We start from the raw sequence: 17,742 nt of genomic DNA, 5'->3' as shown, positions 1-17,742 counted from the left end.
GCAAAGACTTGTGGAGTTTTATGCCAGGACGCGGTGGCTCAGATGAGTTAATTTTGGCTCTCAGGTTGATCAGGGCAGCCTCGCCTATCAAAACCAAACAGAACAAGTCACGGGCATACCAGATCCGGAGCCATTGATCAGTGAAGTGGCCAAGTTCAACGCTGCCACGTTCACATTTTGTATAAATACCACCGTGTTCCCTAGACGCGCTCATTCAATCTATACCACCCAGCTTTCCAATATACCACTAATTTAACAAAATGGTGTGCAATATTTTTTTTTCGTTTTCAAATTATCGACTCAAACTGCAACTGTTCTAATAGCCTACCGAATTCGAAATGAGGAAGCGAAACAACAAATTCGCGAATGACGTTCGCGCAGGGAAACAGGCCACACACCAGTCACGGCAGGACAAGCTGGCAAAACGAAGCCCCCTTAATTTATGGGCACTGGGTGTTATTGTGTTTGTAGTCATCGGCGGAGGTATGCATCCACCGCGTCTATGGCTTAGCTGAGGCTGACCTTGGTGTTTAGTTGTCTTCGAGTTGATCAAGATTATCTTCTTGTAACTCGTTAACAGTGTGGCTTTTACTATTATTTTGCTGAGAATTGGATGCGAATGTGGAGAGACTTGACCACCATCAGATTTTGTACAACACACCTATCATTATTCATTTATTCTCAACGAAACACGTTAGCATTGCATTCTCATCAGGCAGGTTGATTAGAAACGACAACATTTGAGAAAGAAGATAGAATACAAGAATCGTTAATACTAGGGAAGTATGCCAGATAACGAGTGCTCCAAGGTTTAATCGTCAGCCGACGTAGCACTGACGCTCATACTCTGGCTTCTCAAGCTTCCACCACTGACACTTGCTTTTCCCTTGTCAGTACTAGGACCTTCAATACCCTCCATCGCATCGCTTTCCAGTTCTTTTTCGTCAACCTTGACAGCATCGCCGGCCCAAATTCGCATTGTCGGCTGCCAAACCATGACTACATTGTCCTCAGAAACACTAGCAGCAGTCCAATTTTCTGATTCGCCTGGTGCCCAGCAGAAATCAGTTGGGCGAGCAGTGTGTCCTATAAACATTTGTTTTCAGAATATGTCCCCTTGACCGGCAATCGTACATTACCTCCATGGATGAAGAGTAATTCAGGTGGGCCATCTTCTTGGTCATCAGGCGTCTGTTCTTGTCCTATCAAGGATAAGTCCCAGATGTTGATGCGTCTGTCGCTGGACGCAGATGCAAAGATGGTAGGATTATGGGGCGACCAGGCAAGGTGAAGAACTTCATCGGTGTGCGACTCAAAAACGTGTAGTTTCTTGTTTGGGAAACGCATATCATGAAGTACAGCAGTCTAGAACGATGTTGATGACTGTATGCAGAGTAAGATTCAATGTTTCACAAACCTTGTCTGCGCTTCCAGTCACCAGAAGATGTTCGGTTGCAGGACTGAAGGCTACAGCTAAAATTTCGGCGTCGTGGGCTTGCACTTTGTGTTTGGGATCCAAAGGTGATCGGGTATCCCAACTATAGATACGCTTGAGTATAGTTCGCCCATATTCAAATAGCGTTTACTTACATCATAAGCATTTTATCATCTCCAACGCTGGCAAAAATGTTCTCATGAGTGGCATGCCAATCAACATCCTGCAATGTCCATGAACAAAGCGCATATTCCAGAAAAGAATTATAGCAACATACCCCGACAACAGAAGTGTGACCTTTGAAAGTAATCGTTGGCTCGATGGTTGATTTAGCCTTAGTGTATGAATTAACATCCCTGTGTAGATATCTGTCAGCCTAACGTACTTCCAAACACACCGATATTTTGGCTCACCAACAGCACACGGTCATATCTTCAGATGCACCTAAAACATACCCAGCCTTAACAGGATTCCATGCGAGGCCATATCTGCTCCAGATTCAACTTACATGGTGAAAACAGAAGTTTTGCACAACTTACCCTTCGCGATGTTGCCCAACTAATCTGATATCCGGTTTGCAGATTCCTCCCCTCTCAGGCTCACTTGAATGCTTTGTGCGATCAAAGATTAAAACCTCTCCAGTGACAGATTTTGTGGCAATCAGATCAGGATTTTGTGGCATATATCTGGCACGGTTGACCTCCCCATCATGGTTGATTTTCTGGATGATTTGAATGCGAGGTGAGGGAGGAAGGTTGTGGCCACCAAGTTCACCACGTTCGTCGTCGTAATCTGCGCGGTCCAATTTGTCGGCTCCAGTAGCAGGATTGTCGCGTTTCGGGATCTGGACAGTGGCAATCTGAAGGTAATCTTGAGCCTGTCCCGATGTATGTGTTCCCAAAAGAAGACGATGCGTGGTATATGGTTTCTGAGGATTTCTATTGCAAAAAGGATGAGACGATAATGAGAAACATGGAAACAAATTATTTACTGTTCTTTTTCTGGGAACCACTGACAGGTCAAGCTGGGCCAGTCAAGAGCATGTGTAATAACAAGGTCGTAGAGATACGGCGCATTCTTCTTCCTAAACAGGCATAGGTTAGTTCACGTCAAGATTGTTGGAAGATTCCTCTTAAATGCACCATGTTTTGTATTCCTAACATTTAGCTTTGTGGGTGGATTGTTTGACCAGAAAGAAAACGCGTTCACGTACTTCATTTATCAACTTATTTTCCTCCTCTGCGGCAAGATCATCTTCAATTTCCTCCATCTGGGTCTTCATGTTTAATTACTCGAAGGAAAATGGCAAAAAGGGGGGAACTATGAGCCCGTGCTATGTAAGCCACTGGAAACAAGTGCAGATAATTGCGTGGATTGAAAGCAAGTCAGGTAGTGTAATTGGCAACACAGACGCGACGCGCTATTTCTCACGGTTGACTAACTTCAAGCATGGTCATATGCATGCACTTATGTTTACATTTGGAGTTCATCTTTGAAAGATATGTTGCACACAAATCTCGTTGAAGCACAATAAGAAAATCGAATAATCCGACAATAAGTATGCAGAGTATGTAGAGCAGGAATTAAGGAGCAGTTGGGTAACCCGAGTGCACACCGGTGAAAGTTCAGGAAGTTGGGAAAATCTATTGCGAAGTTTTGTCAAACTAAACATAAATCTATGTGCTCTTCTCCCATTTGGCTATCAGCTTTTCTAGATCGAAACGAGGATCCTCTGGGTCGGTAATCACTGGAGAAATAAGGATTAGAATGGTGAACCAAGTATGAGGCAAACCCGAAGGTGATACGTGTTCAGGTCAAGAGATTGAAAAAGAAATACTCACAGCTGCTATCAGCGGCTTCATTCCTTCGCTTCCATGCCTCCTTGGCATCTGCAATCAGCTTTTCCCGACTGTGAGCAGCGGCTTCCAGCTTATGTTGGTCATGCGAGGCTTGTAATGAACGACGGTGATACCACCCGTAGGCGATTCCCGAAAAAAGGGCGGTATAGCGAACGACCTAAAAAGCAAAACGGATGTTGAATTAGCACAGAATGCTGCTGCAACGTGAAGACGGACACACGTTGACGGTTGACGAGACCATGACGATGCCTGGGTAATTCAACCAGTTAAACGGAATTTAAGGTTGATTTTAGGCAGCGCTCAACACTATATGTTTCCATAGACTCAGCTACACACATATAAAAGAACATTGACACTGACCTGATTTGGAGAACGGAAAGAGTTTAGGTACGCGACCGAGGTGGATGGTGCGGAGAATTTCGGTGGTTGATTACGTAAAAGAATCAGTCGCGCTATAACCAGACCCCGCTCTCGTCTACCTAGTCCGCGTCAGTCCATCTTCCAGGTTCTAGCTGTTTATTCAGAAATGCACTTCCGACCAAAAACATACGGCTTCCGATGGTACGACTGTCCAAGGGATGTCTCCAGCTCGGGGTAGTATCATCCTTCTCGAGCTGACGGAACGGGACGCCATTTTCAACCGAAGCAACTTTCTTCGCACCAATCTTACACAGTTACTATCATCATCTCCGTATGTCTGATGCCAATTCCTCTATTATCAATGGTGGCTGCTTCTGCGGGGCTGCCAGATATCAAGTAACTGGCCGACCAATACTCAGTGCATACTGTCATTGCACGTTGTGCCAAAGGTTAAACGGTGTGCTGAGTCTTTGTTGAGTCTTTTCATGGTTCTCTGTACTCAACTCTGTTCAAGCTTCTGCCTTTATTCTCAGCGTCCATTTCTCTTCTACCAATTTTTCTTGGACGCATGATGAGCCACACCTCAATTCTATCGAATCATATTCCGTCAGTACAAAACCCTGGAAGATACGCTGGCGTTGTAAGAATTGCGGATGCTGCATAGCAAGCAACAATCTCCAGAATAATAAATGGAGCGTCTATGGGGGTCAATTTGATCGTGATGAAAATGGCAAAATCATTGGATGGGAGACAATCAAACCAACCGCCCATATTTTCTACGAAACAAAGATGATCGACATTCAAGATGATTTAGGAAAGTGGGCTGGATATGAGGGCGTATCAGAAAGGCTGGCCTGACCTCAGCAATGCCATACTCAGCGTGTAATATATAAACCAAGTCAAGTAAAGTTGGAATGTATGTAATCAAGTGTATTATCTCCATGGCGAGGCACCGGAGGCTCCCAAAAGAGTGTGTCTGACGGAGACCATTCCGAGCATATGTAAATCTCGTTAGATATCAAATTGCTCACAAAGCAACTCATCAAACATTCAACCTCCACCATAGATAGTCTCTGCCAGCTGGCATTTCGTGAAACCTCCAAATTTCAAAACCCGAAATATAAGCAAACACTGGCCATGTCATCATCTTTTCGTGCCTCTCCGTGGGTGACTTACGAACCAACAACAACATCGTTTTCCAACCGCCAACAAGTCTCAGAAAGCGAAATGGACGACGATATTGATATGGAAGCTCCCCAAATATCCACTCTACGGGAAGAGGAGACTCCTCCTCCCCAGCCTCCCAAAAAGTTGGTCATCAATCCCCGGAAACGACCCGCTGCTACTCCTGCGTCGACTGAGCCGTGGAGTGGCACTAAGAAAAAGAAAGAGAGCAACGAAGAAGAAGAAGACGAGGAACTCATCGACGAGCTCATTGATGATGACGATGACGAATTGGCCAAGCCGTCGCCCTCATCGCAACCAGGACGTTCGACGGAAAGCACTTCAAAACGCAAGCTTTCTGTGAAGAAAAAGGCCCGCAAAAGCGACAAGAAAACGACGGAGGGAGAAAAGAAGGTAAAAGAGAAGGGTTCTCAACCAACGGGTGCGCACAATCTTGCGCCAACCATGTCCTGCTTTAAAGCAAATTTGGCGGAATCTCACGAGGATATAGAAATCGTAAACAGCTCACCGACCAATCATCCCGGCGGCGAGTCTTCTGTTCCGAAGGCAAAGAAGAAGGCCTCCCCTCGCAAGCCTCCCACTGTCCCGCGGCCAAAGGCCAAAGTGGCAAAGTGCGTTTGTTTGATGTATTGCTTTTACGTCTACCTCAATACTATTCGACAGGCAAAAATCTGCAATTCCACCCCTGCTCATCGAAGACACGGCGGTGCTTAGTGAAAGTGTGTCTTTTTTCCATTTTTCTGAGACTTGAATCGAACATTGTTCCTCAGGTTACGCCGGAACAGCAGCCTCGTCACCTGTCACCGCTCAGTTCGAGCAAAATTCTCCGGAACCGGAAAACATTGCTCCAAGCTCTCCCAATGCTGCATCTGCCCCCTTGATTGAGGAACCGAACCTTGAAAACGTGCCGATTCCTGTATACCCTTTACCAACAAAACCCTTCCCTGTTCAACCTCCGCAGAAAATAGTAACTGGCTTTGCGCCGCTGATACCTCTTGACAGAAGTAACAAGAAGGTGAGGCACTGGCGCGAGGCCAACCGGGAAATACGTGGCATTGCTGGTGGCCACTGGGTTACTCGTTCCTGGGTTGGTTGCAAAGAGTCTGAATACTCCGCTCATGTCGCTGCTACGAACCAAGCAAAAATAGGAGGAGACGAGAAGGCCAACACAGTCGCTATCCCGAAACTGTCATCAGTGTCCATCTCTGCCCCAGTTCCTGGCAAGGCTTTGAACAAGTTGAAAGTTTCTTCTAAATCTGGTTCAACTGTAACCTCTGCCAATGCATCTCGCGCGACTTCCGTCGTCCCGGAACCGCAAAGCATCCCAATTACTAGTACAGTACGAGCGCCGACAAAAATGCGCATTCTTCAGCTTGCACCTTCTTCAGAAGGAGGCGACTCCGACTTGGCTCCCGCTCATGACACATAGTGTTCGGTCTTCAGTTATTTCTATACTCCATCGCTTAGCACTCGCCGTCCCTTCACTCACATCCGGTCTGGCAAACCCAGCTTCTCGTTAATTTTATTTATTGAGATTAACTTGGGTTGCCTTAATAGCTTGCGATATTGTCACTATACCATGTATTATGTGTAATATAATTTTTTGAATTTTTACGTATCATACAAACCTTTACAGTGCCAGCTCCTGCGAACCAAATGGCGGACACTGCCAGACGGGGACGGGGGACTGCGACGGTGTCACGCTCGTGACTTCGGTGTTGCAAGTTAGCATACAGTCGCGTCAGTCGTGATTTAGTGACTTAGCCTTGACCAGTCTAGTTCTGAGTCGATGTACTCTACCACCACCTAATCCTTCCCTGCACATAACACGCATCAGTTAACTGAGCTACTATGTCTACAATAATTCCGTCTGTGTCTGGTGTTGAAGGTTCCGGCCAAGTACCCAAGCAAGGATCTAGCTGGGTGTCCGCGAAGACCAGTGAACGCAGTAAAGAACAAGATCTTATCGCTTTGCAACCAATACTAATCCACCACTCTGTTTTAAGCTATAGCGCTTCAAACATATGCATCTGATCCCAAATACAAGAAATATGTACAACAAGTTGAACGGTGCCTCAATTCGTTTGACGACGTCAAAGAGTGGGCAGACTTCATCAAGTTTCTTAAGCAACTTCTAAAGGTGAGCAACTTATCGTGCACAACAATGATTAAACTAAGATGTGCAGTAAAGACATTCCAATCATATATGCAATTCAAAGAAATTCCTCGGAAATTGATCGTCGCGAAGCGTCTAGCACAGTGTCTTAACCCAGCTCTACCAACTGGCGTCCATCAACTTACTCTGGAAGTTTATGTGCATATATTGGCTGTATCGGGTGTAAGTTCCTATTCGTATGATCATATCACCACAGCACTGTTAATTAAGATTATAGGCTGAAAGTCTTAAGCGCGACTTGTCACTTTGGTCTTCTGGTCTGTTTCCATTTTTTGAATATGCGGCAACGTCTGTAAAGGTAACGTTCGAACATGGTTTTCAAAACTATACTAAAATGTCGTATCTTAGCCGACCCTTCTCAATATATACGATACCTACTATCTTCCACTACAGGGAGGCTTGCGACCTATAATGAAGTCTTTCATTCTTTCCTTACTCCCTGGTTTGGAAGAAGAGACAGGGGAATTCTTCGAAAAAGTACGCCTTTGCTTTGCATCTTACATGTCCACATAATCAGTCTCTCTCACAAGGTGCTAAACCTTCTGGATCGAATCTCAGGGGCTGTTTCTCCATCTTTCTTTTTTCAAAATGTTTGGTTGACTATGTTAACTACACCATCTGCCCGAGGAACATCCTTAAACTTTCTGGCTCGCCGTCTTCCCCGACTTAATGCGAATGAAGGTATGAATCATCGAGCCTACTTTATCGCCTGTTTTATATTTTTTTCCTATTCTAGACATTACAGATATTGTCGGTAAAGACATTGGTCTCATGATTCGAGCATTCGCGGCCGCCCTGGAAGATGAAAATCTGCTTGTGCGCCGAGCGGTACTTGACATCCTATTGCAGAACATGCGGATGGATAGCCATACAATTCGCAAAGCCCAGAACGAGGATCGAATTATTCTCATGCGAGCAGCCACTGGTGTAGTTTTGCGTCGAGACTTGTCTCTGAATCGTCGGTTGTATACCTGGCTTTTGGGTCCGGACGAAAATAGTGACAGCCAAATTTCGTACTTAAAAGAACATGGCTTGAAGCTTCTCAGCTCAACCTTGAAAGTAAGCCATTCAGTCCCGAAAAAGCATTGCTTCTTAAAGCAGATTATACAGAACGAGATGATCTCGCCCTCAGGAGAATACGCGGAATCAAGACCTTTCAAGATTTTCATTTCATTGCTGGACAAATGGGAAATAGGAGGAATACTGACAGAAACTCTTGTATACGACTCTTTCAAGGCTATAATGGACCTGGTTGAGCACCCGACTGAACATGGAGAAGATGTTTGTCCAAACTCCCTCTTTCCCAAATATCTCTGTTAATATGCTTTGTTTAAAGCTGAGTATGACTGCAAACACACTTTACGATGCAGTCGAACCCCAGATTCTATGGAGGCATGTTTTGGTCTCTGTTTTTGATGAAATTTCAGGTGATGGGAATCGTATCGAGGTGTGGCCACTTTAAACTGTCATTCTTCTTCCCTTACCGTTGTCTCAGGCGATACATTTGGTGCATTTTATGCTACGGTCCTTCTCACAGGATGAGGAAATCCAGACTATTCATTTGCCAGTGGTCTTTGCATCATTAGTTGATCTGATTGAAGTACGCATTAGCCGTGTTGGATTGCCTTTTCTTTCGATGCTAACAACAGCATGATGCCCTCAGTCGCAAATTACGCAAAACCCGTCCAAATCGTCGCATGAAAGCATTCGTGCCGCCCTTCACCTATTAGAAGTCATGCTGGAGCAAATACCTCGCACCAGTTTACTACAACGCCCAGAGACAACGTTGGATTCTGATGACAACTACCACACTCCCTTTCGCTTCGCTTGTCTTTTTTTCAAAATCACAGACAAGTTGTTGCCCATCTCTTCGGCTTCCAGCATTTCGGTTGTGCCATACGCGTCCTGTATGCGATCTCTGATGACTATGTGTACAGCCTATACTGAACACCTCAAAAATTCTCAGCAAACTGAGATTTTACGTGAATCATTCTCTCGAATTCTGACTTTAATCAATACCCTGGTTGGCAGATTGACGGAACCAATAAGTCTAGCATGGATTCCTACAGAATGGATAGAAACTCTTCTGTCAAATCTGGAGAATAAAGTCTGTACCTATATATCATCGTTGTCTCTACTACTAATATCTGACATGTCTCCTCTTTTACAGACCTCTACGTTTGCCACTGTTGACAGAATAGTCTCCTTGGCTATTACACTTCAACAATCACATTATTTAGAGCCCAAGCTCATTTTTAGTAACAGATCGACCATGTATAAGATGATCACCACACTTTTGAGATATCTGCATCCCGACTTCGCTGGTTATCATGTACGCGCCGTCAATTTGATCTGGTCTCTTCATTCATCCACAGCCCGTTCTCATGTTGAATCGATCGTCGCTCAATACATGACGACTCCTACATCTGGAACCGTGTCCGAAGCCTACGAAGCTTTTGGTGTTATTTGGAGACTCACTGGTAAATCACTCGAATAAATCCAAGTCCAATATCATAACTAAATTGTGCAACAGAGGACAATCTTCTTCCTGGATTTCATTTCAGGGCACCCCTCATGATTATTCTGGACACCCTCAAGAGCGATAATTCTAACCTTCGTCGAGTGGGTGAGACATGGATGAGGTGCAGCCTTAAATCATATATCAGGTATGTTGACCTCCAGTCTTATCTACTTCTAAACTGAGTAAAGCAGAGTTCTGGATCCAATTCTTCATGATTTATTAGATCCATCAATATTGCGGACTGCCACGACATTCAAGGTTCGGGGTAGGGAAATACCGGGGTTTTTATACGAACGATCGTACGACCAACGCTTCGTGAACTACTTGTTAGAGACCCTTTTATCAATAGTGTCTTTCGGTGGTCAAGGATTCAGCAAAGCTGCTAGAACTTCCTCCATTAAGCGTTCCCATCATGCTGGTCTCGTTCAAAGAGTGTTCAACAGTATGGGACAATCACTTCAATTCTAGACGTTTTCTTGACAATCTTTAGGCCATTTAGTTGATTCGGATGCAACGTACTTGGATGTGTTGATTGAGCTGCTTCTTCGGTATTTCCGTCGTCTTCTTCCGGTGCCTCGCAATTTAACTTGTTTCTCTTAGATTTATCCAGTCAGAGTTCAGTCACTCGGCACCTTCCCCGATGCATTCTCTCAACAACGCAATACAGTCCAATTCCATCGAGCTCCTTCAAGTCTTAGTTTCGAGAGGCGAGGTTGAAAGCATTTCCGTCGAAAGTATCGAAGCAGCAGCTATTGGAAAATTATATTTCTCTATCCATACCAACCGCCTGGATCTACAAAATAAATGGCTTCACCTCCTTCATTCTGTTATATCTGTCTCGACAGCCCAAATAGAATCATCCCAACGAACGACAGCAGCCAAACCTGACGACAGTCCTTTGGAAAGTGGGAACGTTCTTTCCAGGGCCTCTGAAGGCCCAATCCGCTATCCTTTGAACCCGCTTATGGTCCAAACTCTCGTGGATGGCATTTCAGTGCGAAGTAACCGCCCGGTTCTACAACACTGGCTGGATTTTATCCTCATGGCCGTGCCTCAGTTCCAACCTGCCTTACAGGTAGTTGTCACGCCTTTGAACGATTGTTTATGCCGCCAAACGATGGCTGCTCTAGGAGATGTATTAAAGGCAAATGCCCAGAAGAAAGAGTATACAGATGATATTCACTGCACTATCACGGATGCCGAGTTGATCATGCTGCTCAATGCTCTAGAGCGCTTGATTTTACTGAGCCTCGCATACACAAGTGAACCGGATGCTTCTGACGATGAGCTACCTGTAGCTGAGAAGCCAGGATCAGAGACCAGTGGCCTGCTCGGATATGTGTCTAATGTGTTCGGCTCAGATGCAAGTTCCTCAAATCCAATGGAACATCTGGCAGTATGTCCTTTCATTTGGTTTTTTGCGTCAACTCATCCATCATCTAGTCGCGCTTTCCTGGATATCGCTCTCTGGATGAAGGAATACGGGTGCTATTTTCTGTCTGGGCTTCTCTCATCTGGAAACCGTCTTTTCCTGGCTTGCCGATGAATGAGACATTGTCTCTGATTTATACTCGAACAAGACTTCGTTGTCGCAGAGTGCTAGAGCATCTATTCCGGGTTCAGAGCACTGAAGTCTTCGAGTCACTGGTTCATTGGTGGAGTCGAGATGCTACAGTGAGTCTTTCTTTTTCTTCTCTTAGCTGCTGTCCTGATCAATGTAGTTATCATCATCCTCTCCTGATGCTGCATTTGAACTGGTGGATGTCCTTGTAGCCAACGCCCAAAACTCAGTGCAGATGATCTGCGAAAGTATTGGAAACCGTATTTTGAGCTCCCCGGACAAAGGCAAAAAACAAACCTTAAACCCCAATCTGTGCGAACACTTTAATTTTCTCTAAAACCCAGCCTTTTGTCTCATAGTCCGTCCAGAACAGAAGCAATTCTCTTTAAATTCCTGGAGGAATATTTTAGCCGGCTGGAAAGTCCCCTGGCAGTTCAAGTCTGGAGTCGCTATATTCAATTGGTGAAGGAGGTTTTGACTTCCTCGAAGGAATTCAAAACTCCCAACTTCTATGCATTAAGGTTTATCGCTCAGGTCGATTTCCTCCTTGCTTTCACTTATGCTCTGTAGATGCCTAGGTGTACTCGCCGAAAAGATTACCCAAACGACTGCTATGGAAGACCGGAAAATTAGAAAGGAACTACAGGTGGGCAACTTTTTCTTTTTTTATTTCAATGTATAGCACTTAAATTCGATCTAGGACTGTTACGGAAAACTGCTTGAATCATGCATTGTATATGTAGGGCGCTTTACTGATCAGGGTTCCTGGATACGCAGAAGTGCAAAAGAATCTATTATCAATAGTGGTAGAGAATCACCTGCATTGCGACATGGTGAGATTTTTTTCTTCAAGCGTAGATATGCCTGAATTATGAGCCCCAACTTTTGACAGAATCTATCGGTCGAACCGACGAGAAGTCGGCTTCCAACGGTGCATCTGCGTTCTCGGAGACAGCAAAATTAGGTTCTATAGAAGTTGTTGGACAAGTAAGATTTTAGACCTTCCTTTCGAAATTTTCTTGACAAGAAGTGTAGATCAATAGCTTCGTCGCCACCTCTGCATTGCCCAACTTGCGAAAGCTTTTGATTGAAAACGATAAAATCATAACCGCCTGCAACAATATCGTGTACTATATCGTAAACCCAGCAATGCGGGGAAAGACTAGGTAGACGGGCTTTTGTGTTTCTATATACTTTTCCATTTCTCAATGTTCATTCAAGGCCTATGGACGTCGATGCAATTGTGATACAAATACTGCAAGAAATGTCACGGATACCAGCCGCTCTCAAATCCTGGCGAACTCCAGTCATTGATCTTCTAGGCGATAACCGACTTTTCAATTGCAATCCTTCCGACGCATTCCAATGGCGACCAATTATCAAAGTTCTATATGACACTGATAAGACGGCTTTACCCGAATTACTTGGTATGATGTTGACTGTATCTCGATGGAACATAACATAACCGTTAAGAAACAGGTAAACTTGCTAATACCCCATCAGCCAACATATTCACGAATCGGGAATATGAAATGCTCTTGAGATCGTTAAACCTTCGCCGACTATCATTCGTTCTTTTCAGCGGGGAGAAGAATGGATTCTTGACGCAAGTACCAACTATTCAAGAAAAGCTTGTCGACATTTTCCGCAGTGTTCCTTCGCCCATTGTCCAGAGCGAAGTGTTTTTGTGTATCCGCGTACTTCTATGTCGACTGTCCCCCCACAATTTGACGAGTTTCTGGCCTGTAGTACTTACCGAATTGGTAAAGTTTATCAGTTGATATCCATTATGTATCAAACTGACATATGACGAAAAGTATCGAATATTCGAGCAAGCCATGATGAACATGCCTCCGGATGGTTCAGAAGAGCTACAGCTCGTACTTTCTGCCTGTAAATGCTTGGATACCCTTCTTGTTTTGCAAACGGAGGAATTCCAGATGTAAGTCACTTTTATTGCTGACCTTATGTTATTAATTATCTTGCTAGTCATCAATGGATTTTTATCACAGACACCGTAGATGCAGTTTACCGACCTGATGATTGGCTACCAGAAGCCATGATGGATCAATTAGCGGAAATTGCGGCAAATATACCTGCAGGAGTAATCATCATCGACGCGATATATTGATCATTGTGGGCTGATAACTAATATCTTATAGGAAACGTCTGGTTCAAAGCAAATCGAAACTTTGTCAAGTCAACCTGAACAGAGATTAATGCGGCGACCCCTTCTCTCTTCATTACGTCAAATTGAGAGCATGAGAGACTTGGTACCATTTTTGTCAAATGTTAGCGTTTCGTCGTACGAGAGTGTGTACGCCAGTGGTGGGAACATTGACTGGGAGGCTGTCGAGCAGAGCATTATGTATGATATGTTTGACGGACGATGAGGGATTTTAGTTTGTTGATGCCTGTACCCAATTAAATAATTTATCTGAAAGTTACTAGTAGGCTTTAAAGCAGGATACTGTTATTTCTTCTGAGATGGCAAGAAAGATGTTATAATCGATGACCTAATAAGTAATGATATTCTGCACTCCAGTGAAAGTAAATGTGATAACTTAAATAATGATTACAAAAGAAGTGGCAGGATCAGGCAACTATTGACCAAAATATGTATATGGGAACGCTCGTTAAATAATCAGAAGTCGCCCCAATTGCGGCGGAACTTGTACTGCATGCGGGTGTTCTGTTTCAGTACTTAGAAATCCAATCAGATACAAACAAAAGAGACAATACCTTGTACGGAAGGTTTTTCCTGTTGGGCACATAGGATTGAGTTATAGGATAACACCATGCTACAAGGACGGCTAAAAACTAACCTGAGTTTATCGCTTGGGTCTGTAGGAGGTTTGTACCCCTGGTCGCCGGTTCCCCATTCTCCTTTGCGAACACCTTCTGAGCCGGCGTTCTTGTACTTGACTTCCGGATCCTGTTTTTCTGGAGGGGTCACCCTTGTTACTGGTTTCGAAGCGGGAAAAGCACGCTCTTGTGCTGCTGCTGCTGCCGCCGCCGCTTGGGCAGCTGCTTGAGCAGCTACTTTAGCCTGTTCTGCCGCCTTCTCCTGTTCCTGCACTATTTCCTCGACGGTGACGCCCTGGAATTTTGCTTCTCGCTCTGCCTCTTTGCGTTCAATTGACTCGTGTTGGGCAAAATGTTCCAGATCTTCGGGGTGGGTATACGACTCGTCTGTCTGGGTCTCTGGAGTGGAATGGAACTGTTCTACAATGAAATCTCAGTTCTTCTCGTCGAATTCAATATGCCAAATTTGATGTGTACCTTCGTGATGAAGGAAGAATTCTTAAAAACGTCGATTAACAGCAATCCAGTTGCAAAAAAAAAGAACAACCCACCACTCTCTACATCATAATGGTGGCCTTCAGCACCCAGACCATCAAAGTTGGGTAGCCCTGCTAACCCAACCTTTTCGAGCTCTTCGGGAGACACGAGGCCATCTCCATTGAGATCAAGTTTCTGTAGAACTACCGATACAATATGGTCTGCCTTTTTCTGGTGCTCGATATCATCCTGCGCCAAAATACGTTTAGCAACAAGCAGAGGGACACTGAAAAGTATTCTTTACCTTAGACTTTTTCTGCGAATATACGTGGTGAACACCATAGATGGCTTCAATTTCCTCTTTTTCCCAAAATCCGTTCCTGCTAGATTGTAAGACGCGCCAACCCTTGAAGAAGTTTGGGACCCAGCCAACCTGTTCAGATCATGCAATTGGAAGAAGCTTCGCACATCGAATGAATCTCTAAACCGCGTCGTTAGATTTGAACAACTTTATTTCTTGCTTTTCAATTCTTACATATGATGTTCAGACGACATCTGGTCAACTCAGAGGTTAGCCAGACATATAGAAAGACTTCGGAACACAGAACAAGGCGTACGTGTCGTTGAGCATACTCTTGGATTGATTCTCCATGGGCAGGACCACTTTCTTCGTGCGAGCCGTGTGCCAAGCTGGCGGGTATTATACCAAGTAACGACAGGTAGACGAATTTCAACATAATGTCTGCCTGAAGCTTGACACCGCGGAGGTGAAAGGGAGGTAACTAACTGACTTCACAATGTCCAGCACGGTCTATACTATAGTAAGGGGTATACTTAGTCATATATTCCCACGCTTCAATGAATTTTGAAGCAGCTAAGTATGTAACAAGTTCAACAAGGTGTTGTCTGTATTACGTTTCAGACGAACTTCTATTGATATACCTCATCGCAGTATCAATACTATTGAGCGACCTCGTATCCAACTAGTTTACCTTGAAAATGAATCAAGGGAGTATCAAACGTATGTAGAAATGGAGTGGATGTCTATGGTTATTTATGATAGAAAATACAAAGAATGTTGGCATGATAATCGATCTCAGACTTGGGCTAAAGACAGTCCTCGACTTTCAACACTCGGAATAAAGGTAGTATATCTCAAAATAAGGAATGAATGTGACCATAGAAAGGAATGTGCTACACCTGAGGTTAAATGTTATAATAGTTAACAACTTTGAATCATAGAAAATCTACAAGTATTAGTCCGTCCATGGCAAACTCTAAAATAATAACCAAAAACCCATAGGGAAGATAAATGGAGGATCCTACAATGCGTTCCACATCAGACCAAATAGAATGCCCGCCATCGCCGTTAAAAGACTGAGTAGTTGTAAACCTTCGGGGACCGATACACGTCTAGGGGACGAATTCAACAGAGCAGGCCATGTGGTGGCTGGAGCTTGAGTGGGATTGTCTGCACCATTGACTGTGTGGTAGGTAGGGGTGGGGGCAGAGGTCACTACCTCAGTATGGACGGTTTTAGCTCCAAGGTAAAGCTGGCCTAGGGCATTCAGTCCGCCATTGTCATCAAGCATGTCTTCGCATGATTCGCATTAAACGATTGGAAATGATTAGTCGTGTTAAAAATTACTCACTGTAGTGTACATCTGGTCGTGGACGCTGGAGTACAGTGTAAGTCAATATTTTTCGCATTAAAAATGATAGACTGACGAAATAACCAAACCAGGAGTACCGCTCAATCCAGGACAATGAATCCATGGCGGTGATTGTTGCGTTCATGAAATTGAATACAACTACGGAGTGAGACGTTAGACATTAAAAAGCATGCAAGCATTGGTTACCACCACCATCACTAACCTGTGTCATTTGGCGACGTCTCAGCATATTCGGTGATCCAGATTGGATATTGAGGAAATTGATTATGGACGTCAAATATGTAGCCATAAAAAGAGTCCAATCCGGAACCATACCTACAAGTTCGCATATAAGTTCATAAGACTTTCGCAAAAAAAAAAAAATAGATCACCAATGTAAAGGTAGGAAATCGATAGTGCAATTCGAGCAAGCCTGCAGGAAGGACACCAGCCACGGACGGCCTGTGGGAGAGTTTGTGACAGCGGGGCCTCCGAGACGAATGCCCGACGCTTTCAAGGGTTCCAAAAACTGCATCCACAACTTAGCAGCATCTTCAGGAAGGATATTAGACTCTTGGTCAAAATCAGGTTCATTAAAAGACTGTCCCTCAGTTAGATTTAGGTGGAAGGGTTTGAAATAATGAGTTATACCAAAATCGTTTTCGCCCCTTGAGCCTTCACATTATCTGCAAATGTATCAATGCCAACAGAGCCCCATTGCATAGGAACATAAGGAATATTAGAGGTCGCAAGATAGTCTGGCGGGAGATTAGACCAGTTATATTCCCAAGAGATTAAGCTGTTCGTCTGGTTGGCGTTGATTATATCACCCGGGACGGTGCCCGCATAGCCTAAACCACGTTTGGGGTTTTTAGTACGAGCCAGCGACAACGAGACGCAGAAGGTCAGAAGTACGAAGGGCACCCGGGCAAGCATATTAGGGAGTGGACGGCAAAAGAGCGAGTGGATCAAATCTAGGGCACCCTTGTATTTGAGAGCGGACCACATTATTGATCCATCAACGGGACGGTCAAGGAACTGTGCTGTCTTCGATTAATTGACACTCCGTGAGAGACGTGATCAGGGCGAACTGTCTACAAACAAGAATTTATAGAGAGAAGGCTTGCATAGTGTCTCGAAAAATGCGGCTTGGATGCTTTCGCGTGTGTTGATTTGCATTGGGAATGCTTCCAGCCAACGAAGCCAGGCGACAGGTCAGAGAAGATACAAGACTACAAGCAAGCCCCTGCCTTTCCTAGAAGAAAGCTTATAGAGAGATGGACAGAAGTCATTATGCCAGCGTATCCGAAGTCAAAGATGTCAGTAGAGATCAGGCAGACTCCCGCTCTATAAACATGATGGCAAGGCCAGACCCCTGATAATATTATTATAGCCAGGCTTGACACGGAAATTTCGAGTCCCTTGTTTTCCCCGAGAATGCTCGAAAATATACAGTGTGTCTGCTGTACTCGGCAGATATCTGACCCTGTGGCGATAGAAAGTAAGTTCACAGCATCACAATCAATGAACCCACGAGAGTCACCGAGCTGCCTGGGTATTTTTGTATTCTTGCTTGATTGGACGATCAGTGGATCGACCTGCAAAATGCTATGGCAGTCATGCGGTGGACACGGGAAAATCAGCCCTCGGAAAATAGAAAGATATACGCATGTAGACAGTGCAGAATAAGTATAGCGTTTCAATTCTCTGA

At 44.5% G+C, this 17,742-nt stretch overlaps 6 protein-coding genes across 6 annotated transcripts; 2 read left to right on the top strand and 4 right to left on the bottom strand.

Annotated features, from left to right (window-relative positions):
- Window positions 1-811: 811 nt before the first annotated feature.
- JR316_0000508 (Histone acetyltransferase type B subunit 2) lies at window positions 812-2,717 on the bottom strand (the record flags this gene model as incomplete). Its single annotated transcript, XM_047886322.1, has 9 exons — window positions 812-1,086; window positions 1,140-1,365; window positions 1,418-1,538; window positions 1,591-1,658; window positions 1,713-1,791; window positions 1,849-1,923; window positions 1,975-2,373; window positions 2,427-2,519; window positions 2,662-2,717. 9 exons carry the CDS (start codon window positions 2,715-2,717, stop codon window positions 812-814), a joined length of 1,392 nt encoding a protein of 463 aa, XP_047754068.1.
- Window positions 2,718-3,111: 394 nt separating this feature from the next.
- JR316_0000507 (ATP synthase subunit e, mitochondrial) lies at window positions 3,112-3,535 on the bottom strand (the record flags this gene model as incomplete). The annotated part of the gene is made up of 3 exons (XM_047886321.1): window positions 3,112-3,182; window positions 3,277-3,451; window positions 3,515-3,535. 3 exons carry the CDS (start codon window positions 3,533-3,535, stop codon window positions 3,112-3,114), a joined length of 267 nt encoding a protein of 88 aa, XP_047754067.1.
- Window positions 3,536-3,987: 452 nt separating this feature from the next.
- Window positions 3,988-4,512, top strand: JR316_0000506 (uncharacterized protein; the record flags this gene model as incomplete). Its single annotated transcript, XM_047886320.1, has 2 exons — window positions 3,988-4,111; window positions 4,169-4,512. 2 exons carry the CDS (start codon window positions 3,988-3,990, stop codon window positions 4,510-4,512), a joined length of 468 nt encoding a protein of 155 aa, XP_047754066.1.
- A 279-nt stretch (window positions 4,513-4,791) lies between these two features.
- JR316_0000505 (uncharacterized protein) lies at window positions 4,792-6,268 on the top strand (the record flags this gene model as incomplete). The annotated part of the gene is made up of 3 exons (XM_047886319.1): window positions 4,792-5,450; window positions 5,503-5,558; window positions 5,610-6,268. The coding sequence occupies 3 exons, from the start codon at window positions 4,792-4,794 to the stop codon at window positions 6,266-6,268; spliced, it is 1,374 nt and encodes a 457-aa protein (XP_047754065.1).
- Window positions 6,269-13,741: 7,473 nt separating this feature from the next.
- Window positions 13,742-15,116, bottom strand: JR316_0000504 (putative calcium-binding protein; the record flags this gene model as incomplete). The annotated part of the gene is made up of 9 exons (XM_047886318.1): window positions 13,742-13,789; window positions 13,840-13,858; window positions 13,923-14,322; window positions 14,380-14,400; window positions 14,454-14,628; window positions 14,684-14,759; window positions 14,813-14,860; window positions 14,915-14,934; window positions 14,997-15,116. The coding sequence occupies 9 exons, from the start codon at window positions 15,114-15,116 to the stop codon at window positions 13,742-13,744; spliced, it is 927 nt and encodes a 308-aa protein (XP_047754064.1).
- Window positions 15,117-15,701: 585 nt separating this feature from the next.
- Window positions 15,702-16,967, bottom strand: JR316_0000503 (Alkali-sensitive linkage protein 1; the record flags this gene model as incomplete). Its single annotated transcript, XM_047886317.1, has 6 exons — window positions 15,702-15,973; window positions 16,032-16,056; window positions 16,108-16,190; window positions 16,255-16,367; window positions 16,424-16,632; window positions 16,683-16,967. The coding sequence occupies 6 exons, from the start codon at window positions 16,965-16,967 to the stop codon at window positions 15,702-15,704; spliced, it is 987 nt and encodes a 328-aa protein (XP_047754063.1).
- Between the last annotated feature and the right edge of the window lie 775 nt (window positions 16,968-17,742).

This window comes from Psilocybe cubensis, chromosome 1 (assembly GCF_017499595.1).
Source record: "Psilocybe cubensis strain MGC-MH-2018 chromosome 1, whole genome shotgun sequence".
NCBI lineage: Eukaryota > Fungi > Basidiomycota > Agaricomycetes > Agaricales > Agrocybaceae > Psilocybe > Psilocybe cubensis.
This window is presented reverse-complemented; position numbering and strand designations above follow the sequence as displayed.